The sequence below is a fragment of the Enhydra lutris genome, unplaced genomic scaffold (genome assembly GCF_002288905.1).
Source record: "Enhydra lutris kenyoni isolate GAN:26980312 unplaced genomic scaffold, ASM228890v2 scaffoldscaffold28, whole genome shotgun sequence".
Lineage (NCBI taxonomy): Eukaryota > Metazoa > Chordata > Mammalia > Carnivora > Mustelidae > Enhydra > Enhydra lutris.
In genome coordinates this window covers 11,722,857-11,741,555 of record NW_019154112.1, presented here as the reverse complement: position 1 = coordinate 11,741,555, position 18,699 = coordinate 11,722,857, and the positions used below count along the sequence as shown (strand labels likewise).

At 35.1% G+C, this 18,699-nt stretch overlaps 1 protein-coding gene across 1 annotated transcript in view; it reads right to left on the bottom strand.

Moving 5' to 3' along the window:
• The window catches only part of LOC111152167 (LMBR1 domain containing 1), a 154,024-nt gene that overhangs the window by 119,440 nt on the left and 15,885 nt on the right, over positions 1-18,699 (bottom strand). Inside the window, exons 3-4 of the mRNA XM_022510527.1 lie at positions 16,083-16,143; positions 1,323-1,420 (exon numbers count right to left, since the gene is read on the bottom strand). Coding sequence (XP_022366235.1) covers positions 1,323-1,420; positions 16,083-16,143 — 159 coding nt within the window. The remainder of the gene's footprint in view (positions 1-1,322; positions 1,421-16,082; positions 16,144-18,699) is intronic.

The following is an 18,699-nucleotide window of genomic DNA, read 5'->3' as shown; positions in this document are numbered from 1 at the left end:
AAAAGAGAAAACCTGTATCTCATTCCATTTTTAACATGAAATTCCTAACACTTTACCTTACATATGCTGGGTTTACAAATCCAGAGTTACATAAGTATCTGCAAATAATTAATTTTGACTTTCTTTATAAATACTTAAATACTGTATTTTTTTCTATAACTGTACTGATTACCACTTGGAATCACTTAAAATAATGTTATGTACTTGCTCCTGATCTAATGCAAATATTTTAAGGGTTTAATAAACATGATTAAGAATAATGCTGGCTTTTAAGTGAAAGCTATACATAATTTTTTTTTGTACTTAAATACAAAACATAAAAAAGTATAAAGCAAATTCCTGTAACTCAATAAAAACATTCCTTTTATGCTGTGTTTTCCCCCTTAAATCAGAAAAAATGCTCAATTTTAGCAAATACTTTTCAACATACAATTTCTTTTTGACGTATTAAATGACTATATATTAACAGATGTGCTGATTCTAAACTACCCATGCAATCTAGAGACAGGCCCAACTCAGTTATACTATAGTCATATATTTTTAAGGTATCTCTGAATTCAATTTGCTACTATTTCAGTTAAAATTTGTATACCAATATTTAAGTGATGTTGGTCTGAAATTTTGGACATGTACGTATGTTATATTTATGAGATTCTTCTATCAGTGTTATCCTGGATTAGTAAAAACAGTCTCCAAATATTCCTCCTTTATGCCCTAGAACAGGGGTCAGCAGACTGTCCCATGGGCCACAGGTAGCTCACCTCCTATTTTACTGGATCACATCAAGCTCATCAAGTATTAGCTCTGACTACTTTCGCAGTACAAAAGCAGAGGTGAGTAGCTGAGACAGAAACTATATGCCCACAAAGCCTAAAATGTTTACTACCTGGACTTTTAGAGACAATGTCTGCCAATCCCTGCTCTAGAATTGCTGTCTAAACAATAGTCACAAGTCACATGTGGCTACTGAGCTCTTGAAATATCGCTAGTTCAAACAGAGATGTGCTGCAGTGTAAAATACATTTTAAATTTCAAAGGCTTAGTGTGAAAAAAGAAATTTAGCATCTCATTAATAATGTGTTTTGACTGTATTTGAACTGATACTACTTGGAACCTATCACATTAAATACAATGTATGGTTAAAAATAATTTCAACTGCTCCTTTTTACTTATTTTAATGTCACTACTAGAAAATTTAAAATTTCATATCTGGCTCACATTGTATTTCTATTAGACAGTGCTGCTCTAGAATAAATTCAGTCATGTCATTCCTGGAGAAAGGAAATCATCTTTCCTCCTCCCCCTAAAATAAACATACTTACAGTACATTTACTAGTATCATCATCATCCTTTTCTTCATAGTAGAAGTAGACAAAAGGGATCCAGAAAAACACACAGAATAATATAACAGAATATAAGGCTGTGGAAAGAAATAATAAGCTAAGTTCTACCGAATACATAAAAACTTAGTAATTATTATATATATACTTACATTGTGCATATTAACATACAAACTAACTTACCAAATTCACATTTACATACCAAATTCACTCCATCTGATCCCTATACACATAACTTTTGTGTGTCTTTTTTTTTTAAGATTTTATTTATTTATTTGACAGAGAGAGAGCACAAGTAGGCAGAGTAGCAGGCAGAGGGAGAAGGAAAATCAGACTCCCCACTGAGTAGGGAGCCTGATGCAGGACTTGATCCCAGGACCCTGGGATCATGACCTAAGCCAAAGTCAGATGCTTAACTGACCAAGCCACCCAGCAGCCCACATAACTCTATGTTTATATGTAATATCCCAATCAGCCTTTCTGATCTCAATCCCAACAAATCAACAGCACTATTAGGTAGATCATAATTCAAGTTAACCATGAGGCAATTTTCAACAATAATGATAATACTTATGCCTATAACAAGTGTAGCAGCTAAAACCTGAGCTCTTACTAGGTACTCACCACAGCGTAAGAACTTCCTGTAACCAACTCATTTAAATGAACATTAACTTTTGGGGGAACTGGCTGGCTCAGTTAGTTAAGTGACCAACTGGACTTCTTTCAGCTCAGGTCATGATCTTGGGGTTGTGGGGTTGAGCCCCACAAGGGACTCCACACCCAGGATGGAGTCTGCTTGTCATCCCTCTTCTTCTGCTCCTCCCCCTACTCATAATTCCTGGTATCTCGCTCACTATGACTCTCACTCTAAAATAAACAAATAAATAAAACCTTTAAAAAACATATTAAATGAGCATTAACTTTTATATTCCTTCCAACTTAAAATCAAATAAAGTAGACACAACATTTCCCAGTCACTCAAATTAAAGAAACAGCTACAATCAATACTATCCTTTTGGTACAAATAATTTTCCCTAAGTTTAAAATATGTAGTGTTATAAAACTGACTGTATACAAATCAAGACAAAGAAAAGGTAAGAATGGTAAAACAGCAAAATCAGATTCAAAGTTAACTGATACAAATTACTATTTACATGCTTTAAAATAATATTAGATACTTTGACCCAGTAGTCAAAATATTTTTTAATTCAATGTACTATTTAAAATTTGAACAACAAAAGTATATTTAACAATTAAAAAAAGAACAGCATAAACAACTTTTCAAGGCTTCACAACCTAAAAAAAAGTGCTTTTAAAATCTTCTGTGAAGGAGTGCCTAGATGGCTCAGTCAGCTAAGCGACCAACTCTTGATTTCCACTCAGGTCATAACCTCAGGTTCAGATTGTCTCTCTGGCTCTCTCTCTGCCCCTCTCATCCCCTACCCAATGCACATGCTCTTTCCCTCTCTCTCAAAAGAAAAATTAATAAATTTTTTTAAAAAAATAATGAAAAAATAAGGGAGGACCTGGGTGGCTCAGTTGGTTAAGTGTCTCACTTCAGCTCAGGTCATTACCTCAAGGTCTTGGGATCAAGCCCCACACAGGGCTCCCTGCTCAGCGTGGAGTCAGCTCCCCCTCTCTGTCTGCTCCTCCCCGTGCTTGTGCTCTCTCTAAGTAAATAAAATCTTTAAAAAATAAATTAATAATAATAATAAAATAAAATCTGTGAAATTACATTTATTTGCATGTGCATAAGTTCATGGAAAGAGTGACAATATATATTTAAAAAATCACAGGATAATAGTTATTAACACTCCTTTGTAAAAAATATTTGTTAGTAATCTACAACTATATATAAGATATGTAAATATATAACATAGATAAAGATATTTATATATATATAACTAAATATAAATATGTATTTATATAACTAAATATAAAGATACCAGAACTACAGGCCCAAAGCAGGAAGCAAGTGTTGACCAAAATTCATGTTTTGCTGAGTGAAATAAGTCAAGCAGAAAGAGCCAATTATCATAAGGTTTCACTTACTTGTGGAGCATAAGTAATAACACGGAGGACACTAGGAGATGGAGAAGAAAAGTGAGTTCGGGGAAATCAGAAGGGGATACAAACCATGAGAGACTGTGGATTCTGAGAAACAAACTGAGGGTTTTGGAGGGGAGAAGGGTGGGAGGTTTGGGTAAGCCCGGTGGTGGGTATTAAGTAGGGCATGTATTGCATGTGGTCTATATGCTGCACAAACAATGAATTTTGGATCACTGAAAAAAAAAAATTAAAATTTAAAAAAAAATCATGTTTTGCACAAATTATTCTCTTGGAAGGAAAGATTGTATAATTTATAGAATTTTTAAACACGATCTTAATACTTGATAGTACTATCTCATTTATCCAGAGGCCACTTATGAAAGAGACTCCATTAAATTCAGCATCACTACTACAACTCAGCAAAGTCCTAAATAACCAACAGAAAGGTAAAAGGTTAATTTTTATTGACCAATCGTAAAATAACTGTCAGCAAACTGAATTCTGGCACTTCACATATTTAGTGAAATGTATGCAGTCTTTTAATATTATAAGAAATTAATAATGACAGTAAATCTTTAAAGGTAATGAATACCGGTGTTTCTACTACAAAACAGAAAGTACAGTTAACCGCTTAAGTTGGATGAGGCACCAAGTCCCTGCAGAGGTAATAATCTACATACAACTTTTGATTCCCCTAAACCTTAACCAACAGCCTACTGTTGACTGGAAGCCTTACTGATAACATAAAAAAAGTCAATTAACACATATTTTGTAGGTTACATGTATCATATACCATATTCTTACAATAAAGTCACCATGAGAAAAGAAAATGTTATTAAGAAAATCATAAAGAAGAGAAAATACATTTACAGTATCATATTGAATTTATTAGAAAAAAATCCACATTAAATGGGCCCAACACAGTTCAAATTTATGTTGTTCAAGGACCAGCAATAGTTAGTATTAATATTTCTATCATAAGTCTAACAGCCAATGGAAATAAACATATATGCAAAAATGTAACCAGGGCGCCTAGGTGACTCAGTCACTAAGCCTCTGCCTTCAGTTCATGATCCTAGGGTCCGGGATCAAGCCCCACATCGGGCTCCCTGCTCAGTGGAGAGCCTGCTTTTCCCTCTGTCTCTGCCTGCCATTCTGCCTACTTGTGCTCTCTACCTCCCTGTCAAATAAATAAATGAAATCTTTAAAAAAAAATTGTAACCAAAATAAATATTCTAAAAGTTTTAAAAAATTAAAAGGGTCAGGACTATAAATCACTCTAATTACCATTCTAATATTATGATTTAAAAGATCAAATAATTTGTATACAATAGGAGAAATCCTAAATTAGCAGAACAGAGTTTAATGAGCTGATCATCATATCCCAGAAATTTTGATACAATAATGTTTGGCTTCACTCTCAGCATGTTGCTTATGTCTACTACTTGATGGCCTAAGCCTTCGGCAGGCCAGAGAGCCTATGGCTATTAACATTCCTGGTATTCTGTAACTTGTATGATCAAAGATCTTGTAAGCTGCATAGTTATCACAGTCAATTAGAAAAACAAAGTATAAAATTAATTCCTATAACTCAAAAAATACAAATAATCCATTTTTAAAGTGAACAAAAGACAGATACTTCACCATAGAAGATATTGGCCAAAGATACAAAATGGCTAAAAACCACATTTTAAAAGGTGCTCATTATCATTAGCCATGAAGATGTAAACTAAGCCCACAATGAGATACACATACCCCAAAGAATGGCTAAAATTAAACTGGCAATACCAAGTGCGGCCAAGAATGTAGAATAATGTAAACTGGCAATACCAAGTGCGGCCAAGAACTGTTTCCGCATACTTTGCTAGAGGCAGTGTAAAGTGGCACACCACTATAAAAAACTGTTCAGTAGTTTCTTACCAAGTTAAACATAAAACTACCACATGATCCAACAATTCTACTCCTCTGACAATGAAGAGCCACAACATATGCAAAGGGTATCTGCCCAGAGAAGCCTGCCTGAGTTAGAGAGTCCAGGGCTTTTACTGGGGACTTACAAAATATGCACGTTTGCCTGAGTGACCAGCTATGTATGATACCAGAACTACAGGCCCAAAGCAGGAAAGCCAAAAATCATGTTTTACACAAACAATCAAACAAGCTGATAATACACAGTTCCATATTCAGCTATACAAAACCACCTTATCAATTAGTAATACAGGTCACATCCCAGGGCTACGTTCACAGGAGTTAGTCAAGGGTCAACCACACAACCTGAAAGTATGTGGTAAGTGAACATGCTCAGGTGTCCCACATTAACGCTTTCGTTTGTTTGTTTGTTTGTTTGTAGGCTCCATGCCCAGTGTGAAGCCCAACACAGGACTTGAACTCACAACCCTCCTGAGATCAAGACCTGAGCTGAGATCAAGAGTCGGATGCATGTGGCACGTGGGTGGCTCAGTACATTAAGCATCTGCCTCAGCTCAAGTCATGATCTCAGGGTTCTAGCCGTGAGCATCAGGCTTGCTGTTTAGCAGGGACTCTGCTTCTCCCTTTACCTCTGCTGGTCCCCCACTTGTGCTCTCTTTCGCTCTCTTCTCTCAAATAAGTAACTAAAATCTTTTAAAAAAGGAGTGGGATGCTTAACCAACTAAACCACGCAGGCACTCCCCTGCATTAACTCTTTCATGAAAAAAATGTTCTTAGCAACATTATTCACAATAGTCAGAAACTGAAAATGATTCAAACATCCATCAACAGGTGAAAAGATAAGCAAACTAAATGGTATTATATTTATACAAATGACTAGTATTCAGCAACAAAAAATAACAAACTATGGATACATGAGAAGAGGATGAATCGCACAGACCCTATACTAAATAAAATATGCCCACTCACAGGAGTACATTTCCTATGACTGAACTTAAGGAAGTTCTAGATCTGGCAAAACTAATTTGTTACAACACAAGTCAAAAAGTGGTTGGGGCAGCTACTGACTGTAAAAAGACATGAAGATGTATGGCAACGAAAACTCTCATTATGTTGCTGGTAGGAATAACCAGAAAAAGGCAGTTTCTAGCAATCAACACCTGGAGGAAGGAGATGGGGAAAAACACAATTCTGAAAAGTCTCCATAATATCCGCCCCCCCCCAGCAGTCTGTGACTCAAAATAGGTCTAGAACAACTGCTCCAAATCTTTGTTTTGCTAACACCATACTCTAAATAAACTATCTTCTGGTAATCTGACTGTTCTTTTTTCATAAAGATCTCTTCTTTGTCCTGCATCAGGCTCCTTGCTCAGCAGGGAACCTGCTTCTGCCTCTCTCTCTGTCAGCCTAATGCTCCCCCTGCTTGTGCTCTCTTTCTCTTTCAAATAAATAGATAAAATCTTTAAAAAATAAATAAATAAATAAAGATTTCTTCCTTTAGCCCATAAATATTAATCTATAAGAAACATAAATTAAGTAACATTTTTGTTGGCTTTGGATCAGTTCTAATGTCCAGTTGGGTTTATATACCTGTAAATTTAAAAAAAGGTGCTGCTGCCACTATCATGAAAACGAGAAATTGCTTCTTTTACAGCTCTACTTCAAACTGATAACTATTTTCAAAGGAAAATTATTCTTAACTCCAACAGTGACGACATTCTTCATATCCTGACATCTTTATAAAGTATGCTTTTACTTGTAAATGTTTTTGTTAAAAGATTGCTACTAGCAAGTGAAAGATAAACAGACTATTTAGTTTAATAGTCCCACTAACATCAAAGAAAACATATTAAGAACAAGTTTTAAAACCTCATGTCCACAAAAATTGGCAAAAATTAAACTCATAAAATAAGTTCTTTTTTTAAAAACAACTTAGCAAGAACTAGCAAAAACAAGTGAACAGTCATCAACTCTTAAAAGGACATAGACAAAAACAGTGGCAAAGAATATATAATATTCTATATAATATGTTATGATCTTTTCATATACACAAAACAATCTACTTTTTACAAACTTCATATCATTAAATTATAACACACATGAAAATTAACTTTGATAAATTAGGCTTTGGGATTTTCAGACATTCTTTATTCCTCCCAACTACTGATGAAAACACCAAGACAAAGAATAATGTAGTCAATACTATGATAGTAAAATTAATCATAACAAAGCTTTTTTTTTTTTTTTTTAAGAGGGTCAAAGTATAAAGATATTCTGGGAATTCTAAAAGCCTTCTAAAATTATACCATTTACCCAGCTGAAGATATTTGGGGTCAAGACTGCTAGCTGCGTATCCAAATACCCATTTTCATTTCAGCTGGCATTCCCCTTTTTGTCTTTCCCCTTTTCTCCTGCTTCCTGTCTGAAATGGATATATGATAGCTTAAACTCTAGCCACCATTTGGACTCTGGTGACCTTAAGATGGAAATCAGGTACTAAGGATGGAGCACAGAGGAAAACAAAACACAAGTTTAAGATCCTCATGATGCCATAATGCTGTCATCTGAGCCCTGGATAGCCCAATTCTAGACTTATTTTAAGTGAGATTTTAAAACCACTATACTGTTTAAGCCATGTATTTCCGGTCTGTTAACGTTAGCCGCCAGGTGTAATTCCTGAAACAGAATCTGATATGCGAAATGGGGAAACCCGAACATTTCATTCCTGAACTATCCTGAGCCCTTTGTGGTCCTGCTTGTGAGCCATGAGTCTAACAGATCTCAATTAACTTTTACCATTGAACATGATAGCATCATGAGGTGCCCCAGAATCTCCCGGGTTCAAGATACAGTTCTTGCCTTCACAGTGTAGTAGTAGCAACTCTATTTCCCTTAATAACCAGCATCAATCACTCCAGCCCACATAGTTAACTATTATTGCCTGTTCATTCAATAGAATAAGGCAACCAAATGGTCAGATGGAAATAATACCTCTAATTCAACAAAACTATTGTTTCATCTTTGTTGGAAGTACTTTCATATGGCTATTGAAAATTCTAAACAGCAGAACTCAGCTACAAGAAACAAGTTTTGTGGCTAGTTCATTAGGACTGACTGTATAAACTCCATGCTCAGTTCTATCCCTCAGTTATCAGACATGGGTACAAACTATGGGACAAAGAGAAGCATGTAATGCTCACTGGTCCACAGCATTCTCTAAAATAATAAAATAATATAAAAAAATACTTCTCAGTTCATTTTATGAAACTAGCAGGGTCTTCATAAACAAACCTGATAAAAATAGTAAGATAAAGGAAAATTACATACCAGTCTCACCTCTGAGTCGATTTTTAAAAGAATCCCAAATAAGATAACAGCAAATCAAATCCAGCAAGAGATTTAAAAACCAAAAAAGCCATCATCACGACCAACCAAGGTTTATCCTAGGAATGCAAAGCTGACTAAAGAATAATCTGTCTATATATTACTTGAAAGATTAAAAATTCACATGATTATCTCCCCTGATAAAGTATATTCAACAAATATCTAATTAGTATGTTCCAGGCATCACCCTAGGGTTCATGAATATGGCTAAATCAAAGCTCAAAAGTCCCTACTCTCTTAAGAATTCAGTGGAGGAAAAAATAAAATATTTAGAATCACTGTGTGAACTACACAAAGTACATATAAAAAAAAAAAAAAAACCTCTTAAATAAGAAAAACACAAACAACCCAGCTAAAAAAGGTAATTCAAAGAGAAAGTTGAAAAAGCCAGTAAATTTTTTAAAAACATGCAATTTTATTTTCAAATAAGAGAAATACAGATTAAGGAACTATCATTTCACACTTGCCAGACTGGCAAAAACTAAAAATACATAGCAATATCAAAATTTGGCATATATATAGAATACCTGAAATTAATGGAACATTGTATGTCAGCCATACTCAAAAAAAAGTATACTATGATTTCTAAAATTACAACTGCAGTGTTGATGCCCCATGTTATCCAAATAATATTAGTCTTGTCACCAGTATTTTATTAGGTTAGCATTTCCTTGCTATTCCAAGGGCTCAGATACTATATGAACACCTTCAAATGTTCTTTTTCTCCCCTTCAATTTGGAGGTAGTATATACTCATTTGGGAAATTTTGTAAAATACAAAAATATACACAAAATAAAAATTACACATAATACAAGTCCCTAAATGCCACCCAATTTAATCTTTGGGACATTTTCTTATAGTCACTGATTGTATACACAGTGTGTTTATTTTTATTTGCTATGTAACTATGATAGATTGGTCCAGGTGCCAGAAAACTACAGCCTGCAGGCCAAATCTGGCCCACCACTTGCTCTTGTAAATAAAGTTCTACCAGAACACAATAGCAGAAACAAAAATAAAAACAAAAACAAAAACACTAAGTTTAGGATACAGAGCAAATGGAAGGTTTATATCCTTTTAATGGGAGTTAAAGTGGTAAAACCACTTAGATAAATAATTTCTCATTACTTAGAATACTGCAGATGCACATAACTCTGTCCATCAACTCTATGTACACATTTTGCATATATGCAACAGGAAACGTGTACAAACATGTTCAATGCAATTTTTAACAGCAAAAAATCCAAATGTCCAGACTGATTAACGTGTTATATTCATACACAATAAAAATAAGCTACACTTTATGCAAGAACATATAAGAATCTTAGAAACATGGCTGAATGAAAACAAGCAAGTAGATTCATATAAAGTTCAAAAAATATGTAAAACTAAAGATACAGCCTGGTAGAACTAAGGCAAAGCAAGGGATTAACGGAGACTAAATTAAAATAGTGGTTACTTCTAAGGGCGTTGGAGAAAAGATGGCATCAGGGAAAGGCACACAAGAGACATGCTTAATAGATATATTGCAAGTATAAAATCATTATATGTTGAATAAACATCAAAACTGTCAATACTTGCAAGACTGCTATATAGTTAGCCTTTAAAATGGCTCCTGATAATCCCCAAACCTTTATGCAAGCCCCTTTCCCTTGAGTGTGGGCTAGATCACTGACTTGCTGATGAAAAAAATGTGATTCCTAAGATTAATTACTAAAAGACTCTGACTTCCATCTTGCTTACTCTCAGAGACCTCGACTGCCATGTTGTGAACTGCCCTATGAAAAGGTCCCCGTGGCAAGGAACCAATGTTGCTGACAACAGGCAGCTAAGACGTGAAGCCAGTCTACACCCACATGAGGGACTTGGGAGCCAACTCTCCCCAAATGCAGCCTTAAGATGACTGTAGTCCCAACATACACAACTGCAGACTTATGAGGAGAAAACCCAAGCTGAGGACCCATATCAGCTACATCTGGATTCTTGACCCAGAGAAACTGTGAGATAATGTTTGTTTTAAGCTGCTAAATTTGGGGGTAATTTGGTACACCACAAGAGGTAACTACTACCACTGCTGATAGTACTTCACTGACTGAAACATTAAGGGGCATGATCTGACAAGATACAACTTGGAGAACAAAATTGTTCACAGGCTTTAACTTAGATTACGGACTCTGAAAAACAGTCATTTCCCTGAAGGATTTTTTTGGCTGTTTGTTTCCTCTAACTAGGCCACTGAGTCTCATGGCATCATTATCTAGTGAACTTCTTGAGCAAATATAATCGGAAACCATTTAGAAAACTCCCCCAGCAATGGCGCTTGGGTGGCTCAGTCATTAAGTGTCTGCCTTCAGCTCAGGTCATGATCCCAGGGTTCTGGGATCGAGCCCTGCATCAGGCTCTCTGCTCAGTGGGAAGCCTGCTTCTCCCTGTCCTACTTCCCCTGCTTGTGTTCCCTCCCTCACTGTCTCTGTCAAATAAATAAATAAATAAATAAATAATACAGTCTTTTAAAAAGGGGGAGGGAAAACAAGAGATACAACCACATCTCATCGAAAAGAACTTTACAGAACTGAAAAAGTCCCCCAAATTAGTCCCAGTCTATCTTATCTAGAAAAGCAATTAAATATATTAGAGATGCTTCTAAAACAATAAAGAATCAAAAAGATGCTAGGTCAGATTTTTTCACATTAATTTTCTCATATCATTGCATTGAGGTTTACTTTCCTTGCTCTTTAGCTAATTTGAATTAAAACAGCAGCAGATATCAGCTATTCAGCACTAATCACATGTCTCACACTCCTAATACCATGAAGCAGATATTACTTATCACTATTTCATAAGTGGAGAAGACACAGAGAAGTTAAATGACTTCAAGGTCTCACAGTTCTCTTCTCAAATTAGACACCAGAAGGTTGTAAACCCTAAGTTCAAAATGCATAGTAAAGACTTCAGGTACAATTTTTCAGCAATTAACCAATAAGGAATAAGGAAAAACTCCCTAAAAATTCTCTTAGGTGCTCTAAAAGGCACAGCATAGAAATAGGATTCTGAAAGTTTCTTGGTCCATCTTATTCTTCCTTAGTTCCATAACTTACTTCACCCAAATATGTATAAACCTATTTTCACTACAGAAATACTGAAGCAAAAAGTAAGAACTTATGAAAACGCCTAATAATCTGGTATTATTTGAAAAAGAGCACCCACACAATGGAAAACAATTTTTTTTAAATATATACATATACTAGATCCCCAAAGCAGCAGTATTTTAAAGAACCAAAAACTGAACTTAATTAATCATCAATTTTAGAACAGATAAACAGTGGAATATTTACAGCAATTACAATCAATGAAGTACTGTTACCTGCAACAATACAGATCAGCCTCAAATATAATGCTGAGCACTATAGCAAACAGAAAACAATACATATGAATTCAATTGGTATCTACACAAAAAATGACAGCCCAAGAATCAGTGTCAATAGAAAAAAGTGTCTGTAGGATAAAGTCATAGGACAACTACAAAAGCCTGAACACAACAGTCTTGCGTAAGTCTTATGGTTTCAGTTCTCTCTGTTTCTACAACTTCTGTATACATGCAAAATCAACATAAAAAGTTAGAAAAACTATTAAAACGAAAATTCACTTAAAATAAATTAAAGTGGTCAGCGAAAGAGTTAAAACTAAAATTTCAAGAATGGTTAGAGAAAATACTGGATAAACACTTATAATAAAGTACCACAGAAAGTAAAAATTTGAAGGTAAAAATAAATTGAAACATAAAAATAGGACTCAGATAAAAGGCTAAACACAATATATAAGAAGTAAAATCTTGAATAGGTTCAAACATAGGATTAACAGAACTTAGAACAAAAAAGTCAGACAAGAGCAGCCTTTTAAAGGAAAATATCAAAGAAGTTTAAAGACATAAATGAAGAAACAAAACATTCAAAAAGGAAAAAAGGACTGAAATGTTTCTGGGATGCATACAACATCCTCAGATGAGGGGGTCTCCTTCTAAGAACAGGGTCCCTACAAATATAGGACAAAAGGGCAGAATTGAGTAACTTTACTCTCTCATCCTTCAACAAGCTCCAGGAACCTGTTTTTCCTAGCAGTCAGTTTCAGATAACTGGACTATTCATAACAAATGAAGAGCTAGTGAAGGACCAGTAGGTAGAAGCAGTAATTCACCTGACTTTTACAAGCTGTCCAGGAAAAAAAAAACACCCAAAGTTCCATTAATATAATGGAAGGATCTCAAAAATGTGGTTTCCAGACCCTAGGATTCACAGGGATCATTTGAGGGTACCCAAAACATGAAAATTATTTTCACATTAATACCAAAATGTTGTTAGCCTTTCCACTAGCAGTTACTAAATTTTCCACCACCAAGCACTCACCAGTGAGGAGCACTTTCATTCAGAAAAGTCCCTTTTGAAGCAGTAATAACTCCATTAGATGTCTACCTCAGAGTACACATCTTTTTAATATTCTGCGAGAAGGGAAGCACACATAAATTGTACTTGTGAGAAGCACTGTGCTATTTTACTTATGAGCTAGTCACTTTCTTTCAAAGAAAACCATTTTTTTACTTGAAAGAACAACTGACAGACAAACCATAATTATCCAGGCTTGAGTATTAGATGGACTTTTTCAAAAAATGAATAAAGTGACCCTGTCACTTCAAAGAAAAAAAGTGACAGTATTTGCTGCCAATGATAAAACCCAAGCTTTCAAAAGAAAATTGGGATTTTTGGAAAACTTGAATCTACCACCTTAAGCCGTACATCTTTCCAATACTTGAACACATTTCTGATACAGCAGTGGTGACACTAATGGAATAGGGAATTCATTAAGAGAAATTAGAATCTCTCTGGATATAATCTAGCATTCCTTATTATTTAAAGGGTCCCTGATGATTTTTGAAGCTGCCTTGGGTGTTCAGTGCTGCTAAGCATTCTCATAGGAAACATCCCCAGAACCATTTATTAAAAGGCAGCTTACTTAATGTCACAAAGCTCCAGTTTAGGAAATAAAATCCACTTTAGGTTATGCCACTCACTAACAAGGTGATCATTAATATCTCTAAATATCAATTTTCTCCATCTGTAAAATGTAGAAAACACTTCCCAAAAGATGACATTCATGAAAATTAAGTAAAATGTTGAATGTGAAAGTCTCGTACAGGTCTTGGCAAGGTTAGACAATGAAATGTGTTGGTATGTTAGGAGAGATCAGATGAACTATGGAATCTCACAGAAGGAATGTATAAAAATAGTGCTTTGAATTATTTGGAGTCCATGCTGTTCTCAGGATCCAGGAGGAGACAGCTAATAGGCAGTTAGATAATATCTAGAATTTTTGGAGAAACAGCTGGGCTTGAGGATAGGAACTATTTCAGAAGCTACACAATCCTTTTAGACTCCTCACTGTAGGTCACCATCTAAGTCAAAGTGGACATAACTACTTTAAGACAACAACCATTAATATTATTGAATAAACCCTGCTTTGGATCTAGTCATCAAGAAATCTTTTATCATTATTTGGCTCTTCATACAAGTTCCTTCCCTAGATCAGTATCTCAACTATCCTATCCCAAGATAGTTACATTTCTAACTATGACTCAAGTTCTGCAGAAAATCAAACCCTAAATTCCTTAGCCAGCTATTGTTTGTAATGATTAACTTATTTCCTATGCATTTAAAATACCTGGGACATACTACCCTTAGGAGAATTGAGCAAAACACTCACTAAAATCATTTTGGTAGACCTAATTCTCTCCATAAAATAAATGGAAGGGCTGCATGAATTAACATTCCTGTTTAGAAGTCTTTGTAACCTTGGTTACAATGGATTAATCCAGTAGCCTCTAGGTTCAGTGATAAGATATGGCTCAGAGACCTGGACTGCACCAAGATAAAAGCTGCTTTATCTTGTAAATACACTTTACTGTCACAAAGAAGAGAGGCTCTACTTCCCCCCCAAATTGTTTTTGAAGTGTTTTATATCCTCCCAAAATTTATACTGAAAGGCAACATTTTGCTTAATATAGCACCATTTCAAAGGTTTTAACATAAGAGGTCAAATTTATATTTAAATAATTTATATTTATATATAAATATTTTTAAATATTAATTTAATGTATTCATCAGAAATAATGAATTCTACATTAAAATACCAAAAATATTTCTAAAGTACACATCAAAGGGATAGAATTTCATGGGTCTTTAGGTTTCAGATTAGGAGAAAAGGCAAAGGTAGAGCCAAAGCAGCTAAATTAAAATTCAATGAAACCCTTGAAAAAATTATCCCATCAAAAGAAGCTTCTATAAGCTGGTATTTTTCAGTTTCCAATTTAGTGTCCTACTAAAATCTTATTCAACATCTTGATTAGTTGATGAAAAAAATGACATCCCTTCACTTACACATTTTTTTAAAGATTTTATTTATTTATTTCAGAGACAGAGTGAGTAAGAGAGCAAAGGGCGAGGGGCAGACAGAGAGAGAGGGAGAAGCAGGCTCCCCGCTGAGCAGGGAACCAGATGCAGGCCTGGATCCCAGAACCCTAAGATCACAGCCTGAGCCAAAGGCAGACGCTTAACTGACTGATTCATCCAGGCGCCCCAGCACTTACACACTTTTTTAAAGACTTATTTTTATTTTAAGGAGAGAGAGAGAGAATGCACATACACTCAGGGGAGGGGGGCAAAGAGAGAGGGAGAGAGAGAATCCAAGCAGATTCCTTGCTGAGTGCACACTTGACATGACTGAATCCCAGCACCCTGAAATCATGACATGAACTGAAATCAAAAGTCTGATGCTTAACCAACTGAGCCACCCAGAAGCCCCACACTTACACACTTTTATAAAAACACAAGTCTTATGCACATTCAAAGAGAAAATCTGGGAAACACTTAGGTGCTTACTATAAAGCTTTTATAATTGAACATTCAGGAAGGAAGGGAGAGGGAAGGCCCAATCAACCAGAATCCCTTAAACTGGCTCTGTATAGTACAATAAAGTTGATGTTACAAACTCCCTGGGGTACCCTTTACTCGTGTCAATACTTGGAAAGAATGTCTAGAAAACTGAGATTTTTAAAATCAAGAGCGCAAGTAGGAAACTGGTATTGTTAACAAAGGAAGACACTTGAGATTTAAAGTAACTTGACTAAAACTCCAAAAAGACATTACAAGTGAGCCTAAATGAAGCAAAGTAGGTTCAAAGTTTCCAGATTATAAGAATGAATGCTGTATTTCTTACTCCGGGCGTTGAAACAATAATCACAAGTGTGATATCAAAATTAAATGTTTATGCACAGCTTAATTCTACATTTTGGTTAGCAGCCCAGATAGGAAATGAAACTGAAATACTTACTGTAGTAACCATATAACACAGTGTCCTCGATCTGTCTGCTGACATTAGCATTGGCCCAGTCCTAGGATAAAAAGGAAACAATAGAAATATTAATGAAACATCCACTTGTTTAGCAATTATGATTAAGTTTTAATATGACTGAATGTCACTTATAAGTGTATCATCAACTCAACCAAGTCTGTGCCTTCAATAATTGAGAAAACAGATAAATAAGCACACAAATTTCAATAGGTAAATGCTGGGATAAGATGACAATATAGTTCTATGAAAACTCATAAGCAGGAGGCATCTAACTTGGTCTGAAGATCAGGGACGGCTTCCCAAAATGACTCTAAAGTGAATAATGAAGGAAGAAAGGTTGTCCTCAGAGAAAAGGAGAAAAAAAACAGTAGGAAGGATGAAAGAGAGAAGAAACACAAAGGAAAGTTTGAAAAAAACTGCAAGCAGATAAATATAGATTCATTAGAGCTGTTAGAAAGGTAAGAAAAAGCTGGTGAAACAAGGCAGAGAAGGACACAGGTTTAAGGGGACTCATGGGTCATGCCAAGTATTTTTGGACTTTGTCCTAAGGGCAACAGAAAATAGTGATGAATTTCTATACAGAGAGTGAAATATGATTTATATTCTAGAAAGAAAATATTTGAGCACAACATATTTTTTAAAAATACGTAAAAGAACAGTCAATCTAAACTTCTTTGCATTCATCCCACACAAGTATTGTTTGAATTAGTAATTTAACTTAGAAAATATAATTCAAATTAACCTTATCAAATAGAAAAAATATCTGTATACTAATGAATCAGAACTCAGGTTATAATGGCAAGTTTTTTTGTCAAATGTCCTAAACTTTAAGCATATGAAAAATTAAACCTGGAAAGTCTAAGTGATTACTGCTATTAAGTATTAGTATCCAGGTCATCTCTTTCCTATAAACACTTTAAGAGCTCAAGACGGTATCAACATCTCATTACACTGGCACTTAAGGAAGGATATCAACATTTCAACCTCCTAAAATAACTAGTTTTTTCTTTTTTTTTCACCTACAAAGAACTCTAAGCAAGGAACATCTATGAATTTCTGACAAATTCCTAAAGGAACAAAAATGTGGAAAATCCGAATTTAGCACTACAGAAGCAAAATCTTGACAGAGAAAGTACAATAAAAATAGTATTTTTCCAATAGCAATCAAGATTATAAAAAAACTTAATAAGCTAAATAAAAACTTTATTTTAACTCTTTAAAGAAAACTAAATTATAGAATATTAAAAAAAAAAATAAATGGGAAGTCACATGTTCCTACATGAAAAGACTATAAGTAACAAATCCCTCCAAATTAATCTATAAAAACTATATATACTGTCAATCCAAATCCCAATATACTAAGAGGCAGAGTATTTTGACACGGTAATTACAAAAATCATCTGTAGAACATATAGGCAAGAGCTAGGAAATTTTTTGTAAAGGACCAACTATGAGGAATTTACCCATTACTAGATTTTATTAATAAAACATGAAAATCTATTATTATAGTAACCTTTCATTTACCCAAGTGGCAAAATTTAAAACATGTTATTAGTGGCAAATGTAGAGGGAAAGTCATCACCTACACAGCAAGAAAAATCGTCTATGATCTAGAGATTCTAGATTCTAAATCCTAAATCCTAAAAAGAGTCACACAAATCAGGACAGATAGCAGTATACAGCTAAGTTTTAAAGACAAATAGTACCATCTAATAAATGATCTTAAGAGATCTTACTGGGGGCGCCTGGGTGGCTCAGTGGTTAAAGCCTCTGCCTTCGGCTCAGGTCATGATCTCAGGGTCCTGGGATCGAGTCCAGCATCGGGCTCTCTGCTCAGCAGGGAGCCTGCCTCCTCCTCCTGTCTCTCTCTGCCTGCCTCTCTGCCTACTTGTGATCTGTCTGTCAAATAAATTAAAAAAAAAAAAAGAGAGAGATCTTACTGGGTTGCATGACAAGCTACCAAAATGGGGTCTCCCCTTCCCATACAGTAGGAGGAGCTCACCCCATCTCTATTACTCACAGGACTAAAGGGGCCCAAAGTCTCTAGGTGCTCAGCATCTGGAATGTCCAAGCACCTCATGTACCCTTGTATCTAAGTTCACGCCACCTGGCACCTAAGTCCATACTGTTTACCTATCCGCAAGGCCATTCTCCTTGCCTTTTAAGAAGGGAGAACCAAAGAAGGTAAAGGTACCTCTGCTGAAGCACCTGTACTTTGGGGAAGCTCACCTTACTGCAGAACATCACAGAATATCAAGAATTTAAGAACCTGTGCACTTGCTGACCCTAATCCTCATAAATTCCAGCCTATACCAAATAATGTTTATTGTTCCCTTTGTTCCTAACCCAGCAATATTCAATGCAGTGTTTTTAAAAAAAAAAAAATTAAGAAACAGTAATAACTAGAAACAATCTAAATGTCTGAGGAGAAACTGTATAGACATTAAAAACAATGAAATCTGTATAAACTGGTATATGTAGATATCCATGAAGTATTTTTGGAGGGGGGAGCCACAGAATAAACTACAACTAAGAGTTTCAACACATGCAATTTTTGCCTAAAAAATAAAACATTCATACACATATCCATACATAT